Source organism: Musca domestica, unplaced genomic scaffold (assembly GCF_030504385.1).
Source record: "Musca domestica strain aabys unplaced genomic scaffold, Musca_domestica.polishedcontigs.V.1.1 9, whole genome shotgun sequence".
Taxonomy (NCBI): domain Eukaryota; kingdom Metazoa; phylum Arthropoda; class Insecta; order Diptera; family Muscidae; genus Musca; species Musca domestica.
Genome location: NW_026712435.1, coordinates 14,111,222 through 14,137,568, shown reverse-complemented (window position 1 = coordinate 14,137,568; position 26,347 = coordinate 14,111,222). Strand labels below are relative to the sequence as shown.

The window sequence follows — 26,347 nt, the reverse complement described above, 5'->3', positions numbered from 1 at the left end:
ATGAGCCATTACCATATTCAAATTCGAAAGTTGAAATGAACATTGAATAATGAAGCTAAACTCATAAAAATGCCGTATATAGGGAGGTACCGTTACATCGGAGCTATACGAAGACCTGGACCTACATAGACAATTTTCTGTCACAGGCTGTAGCATCTATTACGAACCTCAAATACGACATCTCAAACAATTCGGTGAGTATTGTACCTAAAATCGACATAATACCGAATATAGGGAGATATTGATATATGGGGTCTATACGAAGACCTAGACAATTTTCTGTCACAGACTGTAGTTCCCATTACGAACTCTAAAGACGTAATTTGAAACAATTCCGGCGAATAATGTCGCTAAAATTATCAAAATGCCGAATATAGGGAGGTACCGTTATATCGGGGCTATACGAAGACGTAGTATCCATTTCGAACTTCAATTGAAACAATTCCGGTGCATAATGTCGCTAAAATCATCAAAATGCCGAATATATGAAGGTACCGTTATATCGGGGCTATACGAAGACGTAGACCTGCACAGACAATTTTCTGTATTAGGCTGTAGTATCCATTTCGAACTTCAAATACCAAATTTGAAACAATTCAGGTGACCTTTATATGGGGGCTATATGAAAACTTGAACCTACATGGCCCATTTAACCATACTGGCAAAATAAACATATGTGCAAAATTTTAGCCTTCTATCTCAATTCGTTCGAAAGATGCGTGATTATAACAGACAGACGGACATAGAATTTTACGCTGATCAAGAATATATATACTTTGTTGGGTCTGACATGAGTATTTCGAAGAGTTACAAACGGAATGACAAAGTCAATATACCCTTCATAGTATGGTGGAGGGCATAAAAATAACTCATTTTCTTCTCCTTTTATAAATATTAGGATGGCACATCATATTCAGTGTACATTTGTCGTGGTCTTATGATTTGCATAAAAGTTAATTTTTTAATATTTCGGCCCATAAAAATTTTACCCAAATCGAAAAAATTTTCGAATATTTTGCCAACTTTTCGTCAAGTCTTCACTGTTTATAAAAATGTAAAACTGAAACCCTCTATTTCAAATGGTTAAGGTGAGTCCCACGATAACACCTAACATCTGGTACTGCAATGTAAGCAACTGATTACTAAATAGGTGCTCAGATTCCCATTCCCTTAATAAAAGACATTTCAAAATTGATTTCCAGTTTGTTTGTTTTATTTAAAATTAAAATGATTTTTTGAAATATTTTGTAGTTTTTATACTTTTTGTTGTTTTTAAACTTATATAGGGATATAATATAGATGAATTTATAGTAACGTTACGAATTAGATTTAAAGAAGACGATAGTTAAACTAAAAAAAAAAGAAATAGAAAGCGATAAGGGCCACATAAATAATATACAAAAGATTGGATTGGATGTGTTTTAGAATACTTAAGAGTAAAATGAAAATTTCTTCTATACAAAAAGGATAACTGTTTGTTGAATAGTTAATCCGTACACAAGTTATTAACAAATATAGAAAATACACTAATAACTTTAGAAACCTCAATTAAAGAACTAGAAATCTATTAAACAAAGTAGAAGAACGTGAAAGCAATAGTTCCATTGAAGAATTTAAGAACGTAAATTACGATAAATATATGTATTTTGTTTTTAATATTTGAAAATAAACTAAAGTAACATATGCCATAACTATGTGTAGAGGGCTGCGTTAAAAAAAAAGAATAGAATCCACAAAAGATTTCTAAAACTGAATGTTGTTTCAAGTAAAAATCCGCAAATGATTGAAATACGATTTGCGGTTCTCCAAAATGTCTGTCTTACTTTTCTCCATGTGGAGCTTGCTCTTGCGAAATTTGGTATGCAAGCTTAGGTTCGGAAGGCTTAAAGCCATCAACCATCCTAAGCTGTTAATGGTGTTCTTCAACACTTTTAAGCTTCTTTCAAAATGATTCTAAGCTGGCCTAGTCTGTGAGGCAGCAATACCTCCTCTTCTATTTCTTCAATTCTTCACGATTTAATAAAATAGCTTAATTATAGCTTTTATTTTAGTTGCTCTAAACATTAAACACAAAAACAAAAAAATTTAAATTCTCATTTCATTAAAAAAATATATATTCCTAAAACTGTTTCTTAAAACCTGCATCTTATAAACTGCTTATAACTTCTGTTGCTGCTGCTGCGTAAAAATGTTCTCCTGCTCTTGTGTTTGTTATTAGCTTGAACGCGCCTGCGGTTCTTTTGTTTTAACTCTCTAAAATCTATCATAACCTTGATTATTATTTAAGATACATATCTAAAAAACAAATACGTAGAGACGCGTTTGGGCTGGGCTCTCATATTTTTTGCGGATATCACGCAAAAATAGCCCCTCATCCTTTATCTGGTGTTGTTGATGTTGTTCTTTACTGCTGTTGCAGCGCTTAATCTCTGTTCTGTCTCAAATGTGATTTGTCTGATAGTCTGAATGCCCTATACGTGGTGGAATGAATCCGTGGGATTCCTTATACAAGGGACCTTAAGCTTAACATAATCCCTAACCTTATAGAGACCTTAGTAATGCATGCAAATCAAAGGGTACAATCGGGTATGACCTTTGCTGCCAGTGGCGCTGCATAAACCCTTCAAATGGGTGGAGGTCCTCGTACGTAACGCAATTGTGGTGTAAAACTCATGGACAAGTTGTTAATGTTGTCACAACAATTTGGCTGCATAAGACAGGCGGCACAGAACACCGTGAACAAGGCCAACTGCATTGGTACTGCCACACGAGCTATACGCCAGGCCCAGCCACGTTTTGATTTGGAATTCAATTCATCGTCGGAAGAATCCAAATCGTAATTGGAATTATCATCGGAGGGATCATCATCACCATCGGGTGTGGTGGAGGTCATTTGCAAGGCATTGCTTTGGGCCATATCAGCCGAAACAACGGCATTTGTGGGAGCAGTGGCCGAACTACGGCGATTTTTACGTTTACGTCTACTCACTGCCGAGTTTGACGACATAACACCATCACCAATAGCAGTCACTTGGATTTTACCTTCCAAGCCATTCAAATGACCGTTGCCGTTTTGGTGTCGTCCCTTAAGGCAGCCATTGGCATGTTTCAATTGTTGTGCTGTTGTAGAATCAGTTTGATCTTTCTTCTCTGCGGTCACATGGTCCTGGGCTTGTTGTTTCTTGCATTGGTGAGAAGCTGCTGTTCTCACAATTAAATCTCTGCAAGTATTCTGAAGACTCTTTAGGTCATTTTCGGCAGATTCCATGCGAGCTGCAATTGATTTCATGGCCTCGCTGCCAGGAGCCAAGGCAGATTCCAATTGTTTGGCCAAACGTCTCAGGACACCCAGGCGGCGTTCACGTTCTGATAGGCCTCCATCAGAGGTGGCACCACCATCTGAAATGCCCGAATCCGAAAGAGAACCGTTGGATGCGGTAAATTTCGCAATGTAAAGTACATGGTTGGGATCCAAGTAATCTTGGACGGCCGTTAACTGTAAAGTGGAGAGAAAGAGTTTTCATTAATTAAACAATAAATGGAAAGGGGCACAGCAGAATATAATTACCTGTTCCTGGCTGACGTTGACTTTTTCGGACAAAAGTTTAGCCACCAGTTTAACGTTTTGGGCCAATTCCCCTGGAGTGGCTTGACCAGTTTTTAATGCACCCTCCAAACCTTGCAGAGTACCACGATCTTGACCCAAAGCCAATTGGAATTCCGAGAGGCCACACTCCAATTGACGCCATGCCGTCAAGGAAGAGGTTAGTACTTCCAATTGTGAATTTATTCTGTTGAGAAAAAAAAATAATGAGATGAGATAAATGTTTTTACAAGAAATCAGTCTTTGATACCTTGAATCCGCTTCATCCCAGGCTGTGTACATATCGCTTACTTCATCTTTTAAATGTTTGTGGAATTCATTTTCCGATGTTATCAAGGATTGTAAATCCCAATTCTTTTCATTGGCAATTGTTTGAGTTGTTGTACAGGTACCGACACTGCTGGATGATGCCATCATTCCCGAGGCAGTGGTGTGGGTTTCAACTTGATTGCCATTACTATCGGTGACAGTTATCATGGTTGTTTTGTTTGTTGTAACTGCTATTGTTGATTTTGTTGCAGTTGTTGCTGTTGTTGTACTATCAGGTTCTGTTTGTTCTGTGACAGTGGATGAGGATGCTGTAATGCCGCCGATCTTCTGTTTGTGTTCGGACTCAATTTCGTCTTTTTCCTCCAACAGTTCAATGCTACCCAAGTTGGCAGCGGCTTCTTTCAATTGTTGTTCGACAACTGCGTTTTGTAAACGTCGCTCCTGTTTTGTCAACCAACTGTGGACGGAGGCATTCAATTTTAACATATGTGTACGATATGTCTGCAATTGGGTTTTCTCATTCTGTTGGGATGAAAAGAAATGTAAGAAAAGGTTAAATGACAATACTGAATTTTATTTCAAATGGATGTTCGTAAATCCGTATAAGTCCGTCGTATAATGGAGTAGTAACATAACTGACTGTCTGACTGACCGAGAATTAAAGCCCAGACGAAACGACTGAAGCTAGATTCTTGAAATTTTGCACTAGGTTTAATCTTGGCGTGTGATAGGACTGGGTTTGGAAATTCATACTAAAAGGTTACGAAGAGTACTAAAATGTTCAGAAAATTGAATTTCTTTTGTTGGAAAAAACGAAATGAGCTAAAATTCTGAAATTTGGAATGAGAAGCACTGATGGAGGGCAGAATAGATGTACTAAAGGGTTTTGGGAATTTGAACATTAAGGTTACGAAAAGTTCTAAAATGTTACTAAACTTCTAAAATGGTACCATTTGGTACTATGTGAATGGCTAAAAACTTAAAATTAAAGGTGGTTTTGAAAATGTTTACTAAGTGAGCAAACTGTACTAAATGGTACTTAACTTGGAACACTAAGGTTTAGAGGGAAAGGATGGATTTAGAATTTCGATGTTTTAGTATTAGGATCCCTATTGGTGGCAGGTGTGAGAATTACAGGGTGAGATGAAAAAAACTGCAACCAACTTCAGACTGCTGCCATTTCAAAACCACTCGTCCGACAGCTGTTAAAATTTTTGAGTGACAGCTCATTATATTGTTTACAAGCATAAAAAAGCATTTTGGTGCAAATTTTCCAGAAAAAAAATTTTTCGTGATGGAATTCAAGCGTGATGGTGTGATTTCTTTATATTTGGCTGGAAAACCACAAGTGGCTATCGTTAGAGCACTCTAGCATTTAAATGTGAATAATTCTTTTGTGTCTCGTACCATCGGGTAGCCCGACGTCAAGGAAGTGGGCGGAAAAAACAGCAACATCAGCAGCAATGATTCAAAAATGGTTGATCGAAACCCGCGTCACAGTGGCCGAAAAATGGCTCGTGAGCTAAACATATCGCGATATTCCATTCGGCAATTATTAAAAAATGAACTCGGGGTAAAGCCATTGAAATTCCAAAAAGTGAAAGAACTTACACCGCAACAGAAAGAAAATAGACTCAAAAGAGCCATCGCTTAGCCCGACGTCAAGAAAATGGACGGATCAGCAGAAATGGTTCGAAAAGTAAAGAAACGACTTGATCGAAACCCGCGTCGCAGTGGCCGAAAATGGAAATGGCTCGTGAGCTGAACATATCGCATTATTCCATTCGGCAAATATTGAAAAATGAGCTCGGGGTAAAGCCATTGAAATCCAAAAAGTGCAAGAACTTACACCGCAACAGAAAGTAAATAGACTCAAAAGAGCTAAAGAGCTGCTTCGCTTGGCCGAAAGAGGTGAACTGCCGAATTTGGTTTTGTCCGATGAGAAAACAATCGTTGTGCAGCAGTTTGTAAACGAACAAAATAATCCTTGAATATGTGCACCTTCGGTTGGCCACCAGAACTTAAGCGCCGGGCACGGTGAGGTGATGTGGGCCGCCATAACAGCCAATGGTCGCTCTCCGCTCGTATTAATTGACCGTGGCATCAGAATAAATGCCGAATATTATTGCGAAATTATTCTGAAGGGTGTATTAAAGCCTTGGGCACGCAAACATTTTGCCCGCAGCCCTTGGACATTCCAACAGTACTCAGCACCATTGCACTCAGCACGCGACACCCAAGAATGGTTACAAAATGAGGTTCCTCGTTTCATTTCCAGCGCACAATGGCCACCAAAATCTCCGGATACCAATCCGTTGGACTATTGTGTCTGGAGTATTTTGGAAAGCAAGGTTAGAACTAAAATTTACCAAAGTGTCGATCACCTCAAGCAAGCGCTTCCCGAGAATGAGCCAAAATACCGCAGAGCAACATTCGGGCAGCGTGTGACGATTTCATTGGCCTTTTGAAGGCCATAATTCGTGCAAAAGGTGACCAATTCGAACAAATCTAAACTTATTCTAAAATTTGATGAAATTTCCAACATTTTTTGCTTTCATTCAATAAAATTTAAAAAAAAATGTAAACAATTATGACGTTTGACTTTGTTGTAGATTTTTTTATCCCACCCAGTAAGAGCATGCTATCAGTCTTCAAAATATGGAACTAATTAGACCATTCATTGTAGATCTTTATTAATTTATTAGACTTGTCTAGAAAATAGTATTCAAATACCAAGGCCACGAAGATGAAACTAATGACTTTCAAGCTTTTAAGAAATACTCCTCATTGTTTCTTTAGAATTCTAGCTTCAAAATAGCATCATGGTATTCGTATCTAGCCACTTTATTATTTAATTGTTTATTTTCGCAAAACCTATTTCTGAATATCGCACTACCGCTCCAATCAATAACTACTCCGCACATTTTTATTGCAAAAATTCCCTCATGTTCCAATTACTGTAATTTGCTGTTAAGTTTGTTTGTTCTGTTTCCTTTTGTTTTGCTTTTCCGTCCGCTTTGATTGAACTACTTCATAAGTTAAGTGGATCTTACCTTCAGAGCTTCGATGGCAATTTGAATGGATGGTTCTGTGTCTAACTGTTCATATGATGATTTATTGCCCAAACGATTTAGAGCATGCTTCAAGACAATCATGTCTTCTTGCATTTTACGAGCAGCGGCTGCATTTTCGCTCCAACCTAATAAATCCTCCCAGGCGGCTAATAAATCTGCAAATAAATGGATTGGAAGAGAAACAGAAAATAGAATGGGAAAATTAGTGGAAATTGTATAAGTTGGGGAAAAACAACAACAACATCTAATACAAATACATACACAAATACAAATACGAAAAAAGTGAACTATATTATTTCAATTAAAACTAAAAGTACAACGTAATGCGAAAGGTAACTCTGGACCTTTCCTTTTTCTTGTTTTAGCTGTCTTGTTGTGTGTGTCTTGGTTTAAAACAGAAAATAGGCCCTTTCTATTTTCTTTTGTTTTTACAATTTTAAGCCTACATTTGTTTGTATTTCTAAATAAAGGTTAATTTATTTTTTTCTTGTTATTGCTTAGGATTTCAAACACGCATTGCTTGTAAACCGACACATAGATGAAAAAATACATAGGCAATGTAGAAAATGTTTTTGTTGCCAAATCGATTTTATCCGCTTCAATCCATACCAAATCGATATGTTGTTTGCCAAGAAATTGTTGAGTTCATTGAGAGAAAGGGCTTTGTAATATAAGCAAAAAAACTGAAAAAACTTATGTACACCCGAAGAAATAAGCGGATTTTTTTAGCTGCCCACATCAAACATTTTATTTTATATAATATTATTAATAATCATAATTTTGGTAAACATTATAAGTTTCACATTTTCCAACGTAATTTTTATACCCTTCACCATGCTATAGAGGGTATACTAACTTTGTTATTACGTTTGTAACTCCTCGAAATATTAATAATAGACCCTACAAAGTATATATATTCTGGATCAGCGTAAAATTCTAAGACGATCTGGCTATGTCCGTCGGTCTGTCTGTCCATCTGTCTGTTGTAATCACGCTATCTTTCGAACGAATTGAGATAAAAGGCTAAAATTTAGCATACATGCATAGTTTAGCAGTAGGCAGGTTAAGTTCGTAAATGGACCATGTCGGTCCACGTTTTCGTATAGCCCCCATACAAAGGTACCTCCCGATATTCGGTATTTTCATGATTTCAGCGACATTAACTACCGGAATCGTTTCAAATTTCGAATTGGGAGATTTTAATGGTTATAACAACCTATGGAAAAATATTTCGTATGCAGGTCCACGTCTTCGTATAGCCCCTATATAACGGTACCTCCCGATATTCGGTATTTTCATGATTTTAGCGACATTATTTACCGGAATTATTTCAAATTTCGTATTTGAAGTTCGTAATGGGTGCTACAACCTATGAAAAAAAATTTTGTACGCATATCCACGTCTTCGTATAGCCCGCATAAAACGGTACCTCCCGATATTCAGTATTTTCATGATTTTAGCGATAGTATTTACCGGAATTATTTCAAATTTCATATTTTACGTTCGTAATGGGTACTACAGCTTATGACAAAAATTTTTGTATGCAGGTCCACGTCTTCGTATAGCCCCCATATAATGGTACCTCCCGATATTCGGTATTTTAGCGACATTATTTACCGGAATTATTGCAAATTTCGTATTTGAAGTTCGTAAGGTGTGCTACAGCCTATGACAAAAAGTTTTGTATTCGGCTCCCATATGACCGATACACGTTATTTTAATGATTTGTGCGACATTATTCACCGGAATTGTTTCAAATTTGGTATTTGAAGTTCGTACTGGGCAATACAGCTTATGACAAAAAATTTCGTAAGCACGGTTCAGGTCTTCGTATAGTCTCCATATAACAGTTTTCATTTAAGTGGTAGTTTACGGAAGTTTTTTTGAAATTTTTCAAGTTCCTTACAAAATGGTGAGGGTATTGTGTAACATCAGTCCAAATGGTATGGAATATTGCACATACGACCAAATTAAGCCTGGAAACAAGTATTCCAAATTTGATCGATTCAGATATAGCTATAGCTCCCATATATATTGTTCATCCGATTTGTTATTTTTATACTCCGCAGCGGTAATATGCACTCCGCAACAATGATATTCGGGGAAATATATAAAATACGGCTCAGAAATACCTTTGATAAATTTTATCGAGATCGTATCAGATTTGGATATAGCTCCCATATATGTATTTATCCGATTTCAAGTTAATTGTACGTCAATGTAATATAAGCCCGAAATGATAACTTGAGTTCAAGTAAAGGCTAAAACTCGCACTAGTTCGAGCGAGAGTACTCCTACGAGCAAGAAAGCGAATATGCTCTATTTTTCTATGTCACTCAAATAGGAGCGGATAAGTTTTATTAGTTTTCGAGCTAGAGTAAAATCCGTGCAAGTTCTACTCTTGCCGAATACTCTTTTGGATTTTCAACCCACCGCCAATCAGTGACAATTAATTGTTTTACTCAATTTTACTCTTATTCTTTTTCGAGCATTTTAACTCACACTTTTATTTTTTCAAACCGAATTATCTCGCGAGCACTCCCATATAAAGTAATAGATACACAATTCGTACTCCTCGAACATGTCCGCTGGCGAGTAAAAACGAGCAAATCTGAGCTATGAAAATATTTACTTTTGGTCTATATATGTCTTAAAAAGCTCCGCGGTATTGAAGTTCTAATTACAAAAAAAATAAAATAAAAAATTTTTTTACTCTGATGTACTTTCAATATATGTTAAAAATAAAATCTATTCTTCAGAGTATCTTGGAATGGAATTAAATCGGAAAAGATCATAAATATAAAAGTAATCGGTGGCCTTATGAGACACATTGCAAAGTATTTTCTCATAAAAAAATATATTTTTTAGCTTAACTTTATTTACCAAAAGTGTAAAATGTGAAGAAGTTTGAGGGAAAATCAGTCAGGAAATCGATTCAAGTGACCTTAATGCTTTTCAGTACCCGAAGCATAAAAAATGCAGTGCATACAGCCTTTGCTTGCACTGGTGAGTGACCAGCATCTTAGGAAGTAAAAACTTTACTGGGTATGAATACCACAACTGCAGTTCAACAAATACATATACATTTTTTTATTTTATTGTTATTATTATTATTTTTTTTTTTTTGTTTTTGGAAAATCGAAATTTTATCTTACCCTTCATTACACTTTCCATGGAAATTGCATGTTAATGATTCATTTTTCACAATCAATTGTTTTTTTTTTTTTTTTGTTATGAAAAAAATATATTAATTTTTCCCCATTTTTTGTGCATGATAAAAACAACAATAAAATAAATATTACACACAAAGAAAAACAAAAAACCGAAACACATGAAGAAGCAACGAAAAAGGTGTGTAAATTGGGGAAGTAAATTTTTGTGTTCGTTGGTTTGTTCATTCGCAGTAACTTTGTTTGTTTTTATCGCATGAATAAAATAAAAACAAATAAACAAAACATATGAATTTTTGCATTTGTTAAGCTGTGTGGCGAAATTTCAGCCATAAACAAACGGTTTATTTCGACTCCATGCCATTATCGTTGGCTGATAAAGGGAGTGTTGTTACATTGAAGTACTACTATTATTGATGGTGTATGTCACCGACTATCACCCGATGACGATGATGTTTGATGATGGCGGTGATTATAATGTTAATGTCGCTAGCCATATTGTGCCTAAGCTCAATACATTAAAGCTCTCTTTATTTTTTCGAATACATTTTTCCATAAAATTGCTATTATTGTTGTTGTCGTTTTTTTGCTTTGCTTTTGTTGTTATTGTTGTTCAATACAACATTTCCATTAAAGTCAATTAGCAATTCAAGTGCAATGAACTTTATTATTTGTTGTAATAAATCCAATAGGGAAAACTACATAAAGTAAGAGAAGAAGTGAAACGAAAGTAATCGTGGTCGACTTATTTCAATTTGCTTTGAATTATTAGAGATTGTTAAAATGATCAAATCTAATTAGAAATGCCAAAAATCAATTGCAGGCCAGACACAGCGTGTAACAGTGGCGCCCAATGTCGTGCCGAAGTTGTTTGTCATTGGGAAAGAAACTCAAAAAATGTCTATTGACAGAAATTCTGGTATCAGTGTAAATACATCTTATTCTGCCAAAAATACTTTATATTGTAATTATTTTCACAAAATGGTTATATTAGGGAAATTCCACAAAAAAAAAACATGAATGCATAATAGAAATATCAAATCGAGCTTTAATATTTCTGAAACCATTTAACCTTCAAAATGTACATTTGGCACCCAACAGGAGGGGAAATCGATAAAACATATATATGGTAGCTATAGCTATATCTGAACCGATTTTCACCAAATGTTTCTAAGATGAATTCCGTCGGAAGTACCAAATTCAGTCCATTTGGTGCACAATAAACCTAAAATCGGATAAAGATATTTGTATGGGAGCTATATCCAAATCTGAACTGATCGTGACAAAATTTTAGGTACTTATTTCTGAGCTGTACCTGATATCTGGTATCAAAGATCATTGTTGTAGGGTGCATATTACGCCTGTGAGGGACTTAAAACCCAAAATCGGATAAAACACATGTATGGGAGCTATAGCTATATCCGAACCGACTTTCACCAAATTTGATGTACTTGCTTTTAGGCCGAATTCGGTAGAATGTGCCTAAAATGCAGGTCATTTGGACTAATCCGATGGAACATATATATGGGAGCTATATCCAAATCTGAACCGATCTGTACAAAATTTTAGCCACTTGTTTCGAACTTTATCTGATATTTGGTACCAAAGATCATTGCTGTGGAATGCATATTACGCTTGTGAGGGACTTTAAACCCAAAATCGGATAAAACACATGTATGGGAGCTATAGCTATATCCGAACCGATTTTCACCAAATTTGATGTACTTGCTTTTAGACCGAATTCGGTAGAATGTGCCTAAAATGCAGGTCATTTGGACTAATACTGGCCATGTGGGGCACAATCGTTTTAAGATATATATGGGAGCTATATCTAAATTCGAACCGATCCTCCGCCAATTTCAACAGGGTTCGTCCTTGGGCCAAGCGAATATTGTTAGGAAAATTTCATCTCAATCGGATAAAAAATTCGACCTGCATTTTGTTCTCAAAAATATATGAACAGCAAGAAGGACTGACATGCATAAATCGACTCAGAAAGTGATTCTATGAATATCCTCAAAAGTAGCTATACGTCTATCTCGCTTCTTTCTCCATGATACAAACAAATGCACAAAGTCGTAATATCCTTACCACAATGTCGTGTAGGGTATACAAATTGATTTGCAAATTTGGCGCCCAACGTGGAAAGTTCTTATAGTTTCTTTTCTGTGATCATAGTTTTTAAGGCGTAGGTTACAATAAATTGAATTTGTAAAATTTCTGAGACATAAGGACATGATTTTTTGTGAATCTTCAATAACAATTAAATTTTGGAACAAGTCATTTGTATAGCCACCTCTTAGACAACTCACAACTCCACTGCTCAAAAAATCGAATATTTTTGAGAGAATTACGGATTCTTTTATTAAATTTGCTAGATCGGTTCACAGTTTACTTACATTTACAATCACATTGTAATATTTGGTACAAAAATGCCAAAATTCAAGCCCAATAGAGTGAAATGTGTACATATGGCACCCAACGTGAAAATAAAGCGTTAATATTTTTTGTTTTAGTTGTAAGTTATAAACCATCGCATTCATTGCAGATTTATGAGATGTAAGGAAGTGTATTTTTGAACCTTTTTTTCAATTATTTTTTTTCTCAGTCAACAGACCAAAAATTCCAATATTCGGTACAGAAAAGTTTTCTCTACATTGAGTTATGAACAGTTTAAATCGGTACCTTATTTGACACTAAATAGTAGAATCAAGTGGGTGGCAAATTACGTGATTAAAATTTAACTTCTAGCCAAAAACAGAAAAACTAAAGACACTTCTGCTGCGTGTTTTGTATAATTGATGAATTTCACTAGATCTGGGCCAAATTATAGAGATAGAATAAATAATAAAGTAGGGCTTCAGCATACAAATGAGAAGCTCTTTTGTAAAGCCGACATAACTAAATACAAAGCAGGGAAATAAAGACATAATTAGTCAGGCAGTTAAAAGTAATCAACCAAGCACCAAAATGCAACAAGTTACGCAGTTCTAACGGCTCAAGTTTCCAAAAAAATCTATTCTTTACTTGAGATTCTTACCTTGTTTTAGAAAACGCTCAACCTGTTTTAATAAACCCAAAGAGGAAGGGTGGGTTTTCCTCGTTCCTCGTTATCACAGGTTAAAACGTAACAGCAGGTAGATGAAAAAATACTCTATTGTTTGTGTTTGGTCTTTCAGTGAACACGTATTTAAATGGGTATTTCTATTTTCAATTTTTGTAAGATTTAAGGTTTTCAGAGAAAAATTATTTAAATGGGCATTTCTTCTCTTTTATTTTTATGAAATATTTAAGTTTCTTATTTAAGATTCACTTATTTCGACTTTCACCATAATTAACTAACAACAACTCATTTAACGTCAAACAATTTTAAATTTAAATAAACCCATTATTCATTATCACTTGGAAAATTTCACACAAAAATGCAGCAATTAACAAGACCTCCTCAAGATGCCATAACCGCCTGAAGACTGATAAACTATGAAGGCGCATATTACGCAAAAAAGTAATAACTCGTCATATAAAAATCAGCAGTGCGCATGCGTGAAATGTTTACACTATTACAGAGAAACCAATGTTAAAAAAAATTAACTGGTAAATAAGTCGTTTTTTTATGAATTACACCAAGCGACTTTTTTTGGATTTCAAACGATGCTAAGAGACTTTAGGCGTTAAACATATTTCACGATCTTTTGCGTTTTTTTTTTTGTTTTTCCAAGATTTTATTTAATATTTTTCTTCAGTTCGTCCATGCGTAAGGATAACAACTGTAGCAATAAAAAAATATTCAACCACCACACACTGAACGCTTGAAGAGTTGCAACTAAACTGGTTGCAGGTATTTCCATGCAACCACAATCAAGGCAACATACACTTGGCTTGGCATGATCGGGTACAGCTGATTGCTGAAGTGGAAACAAAACGACGCAGTAACCACCATAGCCTGATGGCGACGCCGCCGCCATAGTCAGGTAATAGTGGGCTGAATATCTGACTGCTGCATTGAATTTGGAAAAGAAAAAAAAATCTAGTCGATCAGAGGGGTTTGGAAAATGTGTTTTTGTTTAGTGCATTCAATGTTTTTTTTTTTTTTGGGATGAATGCATCTAAGCAACGGTTAACAAAAAATAAAACACATAAACCAAGAGCGTAGCAAGGCAAGGCAAATACTAAGCGTGGTTGTGCCGACAGTGGTCAGTCAGATATTAGGAATTCTGAAAATTGAAGCATGCCAATGGAAATGGAGTAAGGCAAGCGCCTTTTAAAGACAGGACAAATTTTCAAAACTGAGCTAAACAACATTTCTAGCTCAGATAGTTCTTTATATATGAACATAACTCTAAAATTAGAAAAATACTCAACAATGTCGGCTAATTTGTAACAAAATATCCTGGATATCCTGAAATCTAGCATTATATTTAACAATATATTTTTTGAATCCATTATACTATTATCTCTGGTATATTGTCAAAAACCACTATTATATCCTGATAGTCCTTCATAATGTTTAAAAAAAAATCCACCATTTTATCCCGATGAAAAGTTGTCTTTAAAAGTCAGGACATAATCCTTAAAAATATGTTGTTTTAAAGATTGGCTTCTGTTGATTCTAAAACAAAAAAATATTAATTATAAGGACATTCTATATTGTGTCGCAAATATAGAATGTCCTTATAATTATACCCTCAGACATATGGCTAGAAAGGGTTGGGTTTTAGACCCAAGGTCTCTTTGATCAAATCTGTTTTAGGGCATTTGGAGTCGATCTAGCGATGTCCGTCCGCACAATAACTCTTGAAGAGAGTATCCGATTTGGTACAAACTTGATACATCGTAATATTATTATCAAACTAAGATCGAGTTCGAAGATGGACAATATCGGTCCACTCCTTGTGGTACCTCCCCCAAAAACGGTACAAATTTTCAAAAAAAAAAAAAAAAGAATTTAATGCAGAGAGTGATAGGATAATCCGATCTTGCTCCAACTTTTCAAATCCTAATATTTGCATCCGTGCTAGGTCAGGTGCGAAAATGGACAATATCAGTCTACTCTATCAAGTACCTCCCCACAAAGGGTCAACATTTTGAATTATTATTACTCTTATAAAACGTAATGTAAGAGTTAGACTGTCTTCAAATTACACACATCCCATTATTTCTACTAACACAAGGTCTGCTGTGAAGATGGGATATATTGTTCCACGCCTTCTGGTACCTCCCTACAAAGGGTCCAAGTTTTGAATAACCAAAACGATCATAAAATCCGAAATAAGTTTCCGGTTCTTTTTAAATTACAGACATCACAACCTAAGGTCTGGTGTAAAAATGGGATATATAGGTCCACTCCTTCTGGTACCTCCCCCACGAAGGGTAAAAATTCTAAATACCTATGAAGCTCATAAAACGCGAAATTAAAATCCAATTCCATTCAGACTAGGTACATCTCAGTATTTCCATCAATACAAGATCTGTTATATAGAGATCGGAATATTTCTTCTGGTACCTTCCCCACAAAAGGTCCAAGTTTTGAACAACCAAAACTATCATAAAATCCGAAATAAGTTTCCGGTTCTCTTCAAATTAAACACATAACAATATTTCTGTTAACCCAAGGTCTGGGGTGAAAATGGGATATATTGGCCCACTCCTTCTGATAACCTGCCCCACGAAGGGTCACAAATTTGAATATCTATGAAGATCATAAAACGCGAAATTAAAATCCAATTCCATTCAGACTTGGTACATCTCAATATTCCCATCAACACAAGATCTATTATAAATATGGTAGAGATCGGACCATTTTTTCAGGTACCTTCCCTATATAGGATTCAAGACTTTGAAAAAGAAGAAAACAAATTTCAAATTTCACACATTCAAACATTTTTCCTAACGCAAGTTCTGTTGTGGAGATGATATACAAGGTGGCGCAAAAGTAATTCTCCTTTCATAAAATGCTATAAATTTTAAGATTGGCCCCTAATGTCTTAATCTGCGATCTCCTTGTTGTATCTCACCCTCAAAGGGTCACAATTTTCAATACTTTTTTCTTTACAACAACCAGAAACCTGAGTTGAATGTGGAATTTATGATTTCGCATAAAATTGGATATAAATGTTCAATTTTCTTGCAATTTTACCCATATTTATTTAGTTCCTATACGAAATGGACAATATTGGCCCATTCTTTCGGAACCCAAACCATAGAGGGTCAAAAATGTAAATAACCATAACAGAATAAATAATCGAATATTGGCTGAGGGTACACATCTGTCGGCAAACCGACTGATACTTTTTAACTTGTTAATATCCTCCTCGGTTAACTTCAAAATTAAAGATTTTTTTTGGTGTCAAAGCACCAAAATCATTCAATTTCTATTATCCTTTCAAAAAGGAATTTTGATTAAAAAATCAAGAATTATATTTTTAAAATTTTGAGATTATGCAGTGATAGCTTTTAACATTTTTATAAAAGTATATGATTTACAGTTGTCTTAAAAACTCCAATATTTTATTAAAAATTCCAATAAAAAAATCCAAAACTAAAATTTTGATACAACTACTAAAAAGGACGATTTTAGCTGTCATAAAATCGAAGACTAGATTTCTTCATTCGACTACTTTTAAAAATGTTTAGCTTTTATCCCATGTGAAAATTTTTCCACATACCTTTGAACCACTGTCCAATAAAAGTTGAAATAGCTCCATGCTAAATATAACGAATAGCTGAGTGGCAAAGGCATTAAGAAAAGCCGAGTAGTAAGTACATCATCAATAGGCGGCGGTGGGCATTCATGCAGAATAAATACCTACTGTCAGTTTAGACTTCATTGCATTATTCAAAACTATTGCTCGCTATGCCAAAGATAGGGAGAAATAGAGAGTTGGTTTTGATTTCCGCAGGCGGGAAATTTATTTACATTAGTCTTGAGAGTGACATCTTGGAAAAAATGAACTGCTTAATTTTATGAGTTGAAGAGAAGTAGAATATGTTTTCCCACCAAAAAATATGATATATGTAGAGAGAAAACTTTGTCCATGGTAATTTATTAAATATTTAATAATTGACAACAATTGAAATGTATGATTAATAATTTCATTACACACACTCAACAAAATCAGACACTAAACAAGCTCTAATGGCCGCTAAGCCAATTCATTTGTAACAGTCTGCCAGTGGCTAACAGAAAAACACCTTAACATGATTTTTATTTGATAGCCGAGTGACTCCTGTTCGTTTATTTGCCAATGGCTGTTCAGTTGGCCGTTCGCTCATGGAATGAGGCGATAAAATGCTGTTGCTGCATGGGAGGCAATGCAGACACACGGCCATTGCATACACATGCAATTATTTTGGCTTATAGCCATATTTAGCCATAAACATTGTCTGCGGCATTGCAACAAGTTGGCCTTCATATCTCTATGTCTTGTTGTCGCTATTACTTAATTTTTTCTTCTGCCATACAAGCTGTTTATGTGATTAAGTATTTGTTTTGTCTACACTCCTTTAAGTGCGAGAAAAAAACAACAAAAAATAATAATATTGAAAAATAGTTTTCATATGGTTTTTTCATCCATGGAACCAGATTTTGAAATTACCCCGCCCAAGTGCTTCAAGTAACAACATATTTTCTTAAAATTTGTAAGAAAAAAATTATGATTTTCACTCCAAAGAGAAAATTAAATAATTTCACTACGCACAGACAGGTTTACAACGAAAAAAAATGCATTCGCATTTCATCGATACGTGCATTGCACGCGGAAATTAATTCCAAGACCATTAAACAACACGACTGTTTCATGGCCAAAAAAATGAAAAATGGGTTTGGGTTTGGCATGGCTCAATACACCTCTACATTGTACTACTGTGTAATAAATTGTTGTTAAACCAAGACCCTGAATCTGAGAAACCAAAATGCAATTGCGATTTTAAATAATTTTAACGTCAATATGCAACAAGACAAACCCACACTTTGTGGTTGGCTCCAATATTGATTGGTGGTTAAATTATTCAAAATTTGTATGTATGGGAAGAATCTAAATTTTAAATTACAATCTTAAAGGTTTTGGGTGACATTTGAAATCCAAGCAAAAACAAATTATATTAGCTAAGCGGCTTTCAATAAAGTTTTATGAAAGCTTTTTGTTGTAATCTAGAACTTAATTGCCTGCGAATCTAATTAGATGTATCGTTGAAGTAAAATCTGTATGAGTATGATGTCACGGTTTGAAGCAGCAATAATTGTTAGCGATTTGTACAGTTTCAGCGGAAAGTACGATTTCAGTTTTTTACTTGTTTTCTCATCCAACTTTTTTGCATTAAGCAAATGTTATTTCGACAACTCAAAATCTATTACAAAATTCGATTAAAAATTGTCTACAAAACTGTAGCTCACAATGTCGAAATGGAATCATATGGAGGCTATACTAACTTGAATCTGTCAAGACAAATATACAGGGTGAGATGAAAAAAACTGCAACCAACTTCAGACTGCTGTCATTTCTAAGCCACTCGTCCGACAGCATTTAACATTCTTCCAGTGACATCTCATTATAGTAGTTCACAACCGTACAAAAGCATTTTGGTGAGAATTTTCCAGAAAAAAAAAAAATTATTCGTGATGGAATTCAAGCGAGATAGTGTGATTAGCTGGAAAACCACAAGTGGCTATCGTTAGAGCACTCCAGCATTTAAATGTGAATAAATCTTTTGTGTCTCGTACCATCGCTCGTTACCGTGGTACTGGTAGCGTAGCCCGACGCCAAGGAAGTGGATGGAAGAAAACAGCAACATCAGCAGAAATGGTTGGAAAAGTAAAGAAGCAACTTGATAGAAACCCGCGTCGCGGTGGTCGAAAAATGGCTCGTGAGCTGAACATATCGCAATATTCCATTCGGCAAATATTGAAAAATGAGTTCGGGGTACAAAAAGTACAAGAACTTACACCGCAACAGAAAGAAAATAGACCAAAAGAGCTAAAGAGTTGCTTCGCATGGCCGAAAGTGATGAACTGCTGAATTTGGTTTTCTCCAATGAGAAAACATTCGTTCTCCAGCAGTTTGTAAACAAACAATATGATCTTGTTTACTTGCCAAAGAGGTTAGCTGAAAATGTGCACCTTCGGTTGGCCACCAGAACTCAAGCCCCGGACATGGTGATGGCGTGGGCCGCCATAATAGCCGATGGTAGCTTTCCGTTCGCATTAATCGACAGTGGCATCAGAATAAATGCCGAATATTATCGCGAAAATATTCTGGAGGGTGTATTAAAGCCTTGGGCACGCAAACATTTTGGCCGCAGACCTTGGACATTCCAACGGGACTCAGCACGCGCCACCCAAGAATGGTTACAAAATGAAGTTCCTCGCTTCATTTCCAGCGCACAATGACCACCAAAATCTCCGGATACCAATCCGTTGGACTATTGTGTCTGGAGTATTTTGGAATGCAAGGTTGGCACTAAAAAATGCCAAAGTGTCGATGACCTCAAGCAAGCGCTTCGCCGGGAATGGGCCAAAATACCGCAGAGTAACATTCGGGTAGCGTGTGACGATTTCATTGGTCGTTTAAAAGCCATAATTCATGCTAAAGTGACCAATTCGAACAAATCTATACTTATTCTAAAATGTGATGCTAATTTAAAACATACGGAATTTATTATACCCTCAGCCATATGGTAAGAGAGGGTATATATCAATTGATATGGTCAAAAAGTGCCTCATCGAAATAAAGGTTTTAGACCTCTATTAAGACCAAATCCGTTTCAGGATATTTGGAGTCGATCTAGTGACGTCTGTCTGTCTGCCGGGCTATTTGGCTGGTAACTCGATAACTCTCGAAGGGAGTATCCAATTAAACTTAGATCGTGTTTGGAGATGTGGCGATATCGGTTCACCCCTGCTGGTACCTCCCGCACAAAAGGTCGAAAGGATCATCCAATTTTCCTCCAACTTTGCAAATCTCAATATTTGCATCAGTGCTAGTTCGAGTGAGAAAATGGGCAATATCGGTCTACTCCATCAAGTACCTCCCCACAAAAGGTCAACATTTTGAATAATTTTATTTGTCATAACTTGCGAAACAAGTCAGCTATTCCTAACAACTTGCAATATCTAAATATTTCTCTCAACCAGAAACATGAATATGGAATTTATGATTTCGCATAAATTTGGATATAAATGTTCGATTTCCTTGTAATTTTCCACAACCCATATTTTTATCTGCATTAGATGAAGTGTGCAAATGGAATACTGCCGTCGTCTTTATCTGGGTACCTCAGACACATTTTAAAATTTTCTAAAATTGTCCACATATCTCATATAAAGTGAAGGGAGTATTCGATATAATTCTAAACTGACACGTCGTAATATTTATATCATTTTTATTTAGGTCCGATACGAAATGGACAATATTGGTCAATTCCTTCGGAACCTACTCCATAAAGGGTCAACAATTTAAATAATCATAACAAAAGTCAAAATATATTTAAATAATCGAACATTGACTGAGGCTATACATCTGTCGGCAAATTCGACTGATACTTTTTAACTTGTTTTTATTTCGTCTAGACATAAAATTTTGTAAGACAGTGTAACGTCTACCAATACCTTAAAGATAAATAGTTTTTTTTCACTTTTAAGTGATTATGTGATTTTTTGTTGTTGTAAAACTCGGCGCCAATTATGACAAAACTAGATTGTACAAATAGGGTTATTACAAGCAATAAATTAACCGAAACCGGTCTATAAATGACGACATAAAACTGAAAACGAAATTCATTGGCATTTTTTTTTTTCATTTAAACTAAAAATCTAGTTTAAGAATTTGTCTGCGAATGAGAGTGAAAAGGAATATCAAAAAATTTCGAAATCTAGATGAATATTTTAAGCAGGTTTTAAAATCGTTTTTTTTTCAGAATTGAAATTTAATTCAATTTGAAAAGTTGATTTTCAGATAATTTACAAAGAAAAAAACGCAAATAACCACAACTGAATGATCGATTACATTTAAGAAATGTATATATGAATGTAGGTATGGCGGTATGTACATATGTATCAGTAGCAATCATGTACACTTGAAATGACTATTATAAATGATAAACAAAACTATGGTGACCTTGACTTTTTGACTTTGCCTTAAAATAACTTTGACTAAAGCACGACTTTGTTTTCAAAGCAAACAAACATAACAATCCCAAAAATTAAAAAAAAATGAAACGAAAACAAAAATAACTGATAAAAAGAAGCGAAACTTCCGTCCTTTTGAAGAACTACAACAACAAACAAGCGTTTACGTTATTAATAATTATAACTTAACAAAACCATTTATTTAAATAATTCTCACTTAGTTGATTATTGGCGTTAAGTTTATCATCAACGATTTGGCAAAACGCAAGCCAGACTCCAGTTTACGTACGGTATACGTCATTTTTAAAATCAGCTAATGATTTTTTTTTTTTTTTTTTTGATTTGAAGCAGATGTGGTATTTAACAATACAATGGCAAATATACTTATTTAATTATGCAAATTTTGGGCCATAAACAAAATAAAAATGTGTCGAAAAAATATGAATGAAAATTGTTGAGCTCTTTAACGACATGGCAAAATTTCCTTGCCTAAAGAACTCTATAAGAGAAGAAGTTTTCACGAAACAGGGGATAACATGCTTTGAAATATTGGCTTGTTATTTTTAAAGGGTGAGCAATAAGAGGTTAATTTTCTTAAAACAAGGCTTGGCTTAGCTTTGACAATGGCATTTACAAGGTTTGAAATTTAAAATACGTTTAAATATATATATTTTTTTTTGAAGCGATTTCTCCGATAGTTGACCATTCACAAGAAATTAGAAGTAAGTGTTCCGTAGTCCGTGATTGGTGAATTTTTACGGAGACCCGGATAAAAATTTGTAGGAAATGTACTTATAGCTTATTTTCAAAAACCTTGAAGTAACAGGGTGAGACAAAAAAACCTACAACAAAGTCAAACACCATAATTTTTACATTTTATTAAATGAAAGCAAAAAATTTCGGAAATAGCATAAAATTTTAGAATAAGTTTAGATTTGTCACCTTTGCCACCAATTACGGTGAGATGAACAAACTGCAACCAATTTCAGACTGCTGTCTTTTCAAAGCCACTCGTCCGACAGCTGTTAAAATTATTCCAGTGACAGCTCATTATATTGTTTACAAGCGTACCAGAGCATTTTGGTGAGAATTTTCCAGAAAAAAACTTATTCGTGATGGAATTCAAGCGTTATAGTGTGATTTCTTTATATTTGACTGGAAATCCACAAGTGGCTATCGTAAGAGCACTTCAGAATTTAAATTTGAATAAATCTTTTGTCATCACTCGTTACCGTGATACCGGTAGCGTAGCCCGACGTCAAGGAAGTGGACGAAAGAAAACAGCAACATCAGCAGAAATGGTTCGAAAAGTAAAGAAGCGAAAAATGGAAATGGCAAGTGAGCTGAACATATCGCAATATTCCATTCGGCAAATATTGAAAAATAATTGAAATTCTAAAAAGTGCAAGAACTTACACCGCAACACCGAAAGAAAATAGACACAAAAGAGCTAAAGAGTTGCTTCGCTTCGCCGAACGTGGTGAACTACCGAATTTGGTTTTCTCCGATGAGAAAACATTCGTTGTCCAGCAGTTTGTAAACAAATAAAATGATCGTGTTTACTTGCCAAAGAGGTTAGCTGAAAATTTGCACCTTCGGTTGGCCACCAGAATTCAAGCGCCGGCCATGATGATAGTAGGGGCCGCCATAACAGTCGATGGTCGCTCTCCGCTCGTATTAATTGACCGTGGCATCAGAATAAATGCCGAATATTATCGCGAAAATATTCTTGAGGTTGTATTTAAGCCTTTGGCACGCAAACATTTTGGCCGCAGCCCTTGCACATTCCAACAGGACTCAGCACCATCGAACGCGCCGCCCAAGAATGGTTACAAAATGAGGTTCCTCGCTTCATTTCCAGCGCACAATGGCCACCAAAATCTCTGGATACCATTCTGTTGGACTATTGTGTCTGGAGTATTTTTGAAGGCAAGGTTGGCACTAAAAAATACCAAAGTGTCGATCACCCCAAGCAAGTGCTTCGCCGGAAATGGGCCAAAATACCACAGAGCAACATTCGGGCAGCGTGTGACGGTTTCATTGGCTGTTTGAAGGCCATAATTCGAGCCAAAGGTGACCGATTCGAACAAATCTAAACTTATTCCGAAATTTGATGCTATTTCCGACATTTTTGCATTCATTCAATAAAATTAAAAAAAAAAAAATGTAAAAATTATGGCTTTTGACTTCGTTTCGGTTTTTTATCTCTCCCTGTAAATTCGAGTTAACGAAAGCTTCATCGCTTAGATTCGAGGAAAATTTGTAAATGTATAATAAAACTAAAATTACAATGTCTTGGATTTTTTAAACTTTGTTTTTTATTTTAAACTCATTTAAGTCAGTCGTTTTTGCTTTTTAATATTTTTCCACTTAAAAATACATCACACACCTACATTTATTTTTTGGTAAAACAAATATGTAAGAACGATTATCAGAGAACCATACGATTTTGTTCTTCATATTTAACAATGACCTCGTCACACTTTCTTCGGTGTGTGCAAGCTTTGTGTTTCTGCTAATTTCACTTTTTATTGCATTTTTTATTTATTTATTCAACATGACCAGAAACTGTTACATATTTATTTTTATATGATTATTTGCTTATTGGTTGTAGTGACTTTGAGTCACGCAAATATTTTGCAGTAACAAAGAAATCCTCAGAAAAAAAGGAATTCATATAAATATTTGGATGAAAAATATGTTGATTCGATATAATTCGGGGAATTGAAATGTGGATGTAAAAGTGTGCCCTCATTTGTTGGTTAAAAAATATATACGTTTATCAAAAATTAATACTAATTAAGCAAACTATAAAAAAGTTCAACCTTTAAGGTAAAATTACACCTTATATGACTGAGAATGGCAAATGAAACATTCGGTAGATGTCTTTATGTGGGGAGAAAGAGATTTCATCTGAACACAGAAATTCAAAAACTACAACATTCGATCTATCGAAAATCAGGCGGAATCAATAAATCAATAAACTATTCCAATTTCACTGCTAAATAATGGAAAATCATTTGTGTAACGACTTAATAGTTTTCCTTCATTACCATGGGTCAATAACGTCGGTATGTCTAAGTCTGTATATGGTTAACCATTTTCTGCGATGGCTGTTTTTTTTAACATTACTAGCACCGCCCATAATCCATTGTGTGACGTATTTGTTAATTTAACCGTTATTTGTACTGCCGCATTGGCTTTTACTTTGAGTCCCATACCTGTGGTCAGTTGTTATGTGTCGCCCCCCAGACATCCATATTTTATGGATTGACATTTTTGAGTCTACAATAATTGGAAGTTACTGTAATTAGTGCTGTTGTTTTGTTGTTGCTGTTGTTGACTTATCTATAAACAATGCTATTTAATAAATGAAATTAACGGCAATTTTTTCGATTTAGGCTTGCCTACCGAAGTTATTTTAAAACAGAAAATACCAAAGCATTCAATTGGGGGCAAGGGTTGGGACTAATGGTATCCAAATGAAATAATTGCCTACATCTATAAAGGTTAAATGCATGCCGTGAAGAGAAAGAACCAGCCAAAATAAATGTTACAAATACATAAGGTTAATGTAATATGCATTTTAATTTTTTTTAGATTCACGATTTCCCATTTTTTTTTATTTATTTATTTATTTTTTTTTTTTTTTTGTTTTTGGAAAATATATTCAGGAAATTTTCTGATCCTAAAAATAGAAGAAAATGTTGAATTTGCCATGTCTACAAAAGTTAACTACATACCGTAAGGAGAAAGAGCCAGCCAAAATTAGTGTTATAAATAAATAAATAAGGTTAGTATTTACATTTTAATTTTTGGGAGTTCAGGATTTTCTATTTTTTTTTTTTTTTTGGGAAATTTATTCAGGAAAGTTCCGGATCTTAAAAATTGAAGGAAATTATATTTTTTTTATTGTAGATTTGATACCCATAAAATTGGGGAAGAATATGGTATATGTTTATCGATGACCTAGTACTCTATCAAAATATAGCGAAGTCTTCTTCTATGCGGATAAGAAATGTCAAATTGTCTATTTTATATCGCCTTACTTTTTGTATTCCATTTATAATAATTATAATTTCTTTTATGCCGTTTTGGAGATCCAAAAAATAAACATTTTACGACGCTTTGAAGAAGATTTTTTTTGTCCAGCTGATTAAGATCTGAATATAGTGGTATGCTTATTCTGGAAATGTATTTGGTTTTTTATCTGATAGTGATTTTTCATCTTTAAATGTTATCTCGCATAATTTTGATAAACTGAAAAACATCATACATTTTATAAATATTTAAACAATTTTTACAAAAAAAAAAAAAAAAAAAAAAAAAAAATACCTCTGCAATCATTGCGTTTTGAAGCAGTACTAAAATCTTCGTTCTTCTCTTATTATCTTATGTTTGGTTATCATTTATGTATGTACGTATTTGCATGTTAAAAGATAGTATGCAGACCATAAAATGAAATAGACCATACGAGATAGATGTACACACATAACCCCCTGATGTGAATGACTTCATAAACTTGTAAAAACTCAAGAATTTATCACAATGGTGTATTGAAAAGGAAATGCTATTCCATTTAACTGATTTGTTTTACGGTATAAATAACGCATAAACAGGTTAATCTTCTCATAGACTCTTCTATATCCATTTGTCTACGTGTTATCTTCTACAAAAATTGAGATGTAAAGCTAATATAGAAAGGTTAGTATAGCCCCCGTTGTGGTATAGCCCCATATAACTGAACCGACAAATTCATTTTATTTTGGGTTTTTGTCACAATTTTATACCGAAGTCCCTGTAAATTGGCAGTATATGTTCCTATTATTTAAGAAACATCCTGGCATAGAACTGGCAATATAAGTCTCAGCTTTTTAAAGTCCCCATATAACCGTAACATAGAATCACTTTCTGAGTCGATTTATGCATCCGTCCGTCCGTTGTGAACAAAATGCAGGTCGCCCAAGGACGAACCCTATTGAAATTGATGATAATCGGATCAGATATAGAGATAACTCCAATATATCTTCAACCGATTTTGGGTTAATTGTGCACCAATATAAGTTCCAATGACCTGAATTTTGGTATATCCCACCGAATTAAATCT

At 34.8% G+C, this 26,347-nt stretch overlaps 1 protein-coding gene across 4 annotated transcripts in view; it reads right to left on the bottom strand.

Annotated features, from left to right (window-relative positions):
* Nucleotides 1-1,193: 1,193 nt before the first annotated feature.
* The window catches only part of LOC101897125 (klarsicht protein), a 382,506-nt gene continuing 357,352 nt past the window's right edge, over nucleotides 1,194-26,347 (bottom strand). For 3 of the 4 annotated variants that reach the window (XM_059131582.1, XM_059131583.1, XM_059131585.1), the window contains 4 exons: nucleotides 6,928-7,103; nucleotides 3,855-4,396; nucleotides 3,569-3,791; nucleotides 1,194-3,496 (listed from right to left, as the gene is read on the bottom strand). In XM_059131582.1, the coding sequence (XP_058987565.1) occupies nucleotides 2,624-3,496; nucleotides 3,569-3,791; nucleotides 3,855-4,396; nucleotides 6,928-7,103 (1,814 nt within the window). In that variant the 3' untranslated portion in view covers nucleotides 1,194-2,623. Of the gene's footprint in view, nucleotides 3,497-3,568; nucleotides 3,792-3,854; nucleotides 4,397-6,927; nucleotides 7,104-13,158; nucleotides 13,294-26,347 lie in introns of those variants that run through there. The other variant, XM_059131586.1, reaches the window with a different exon arrangement.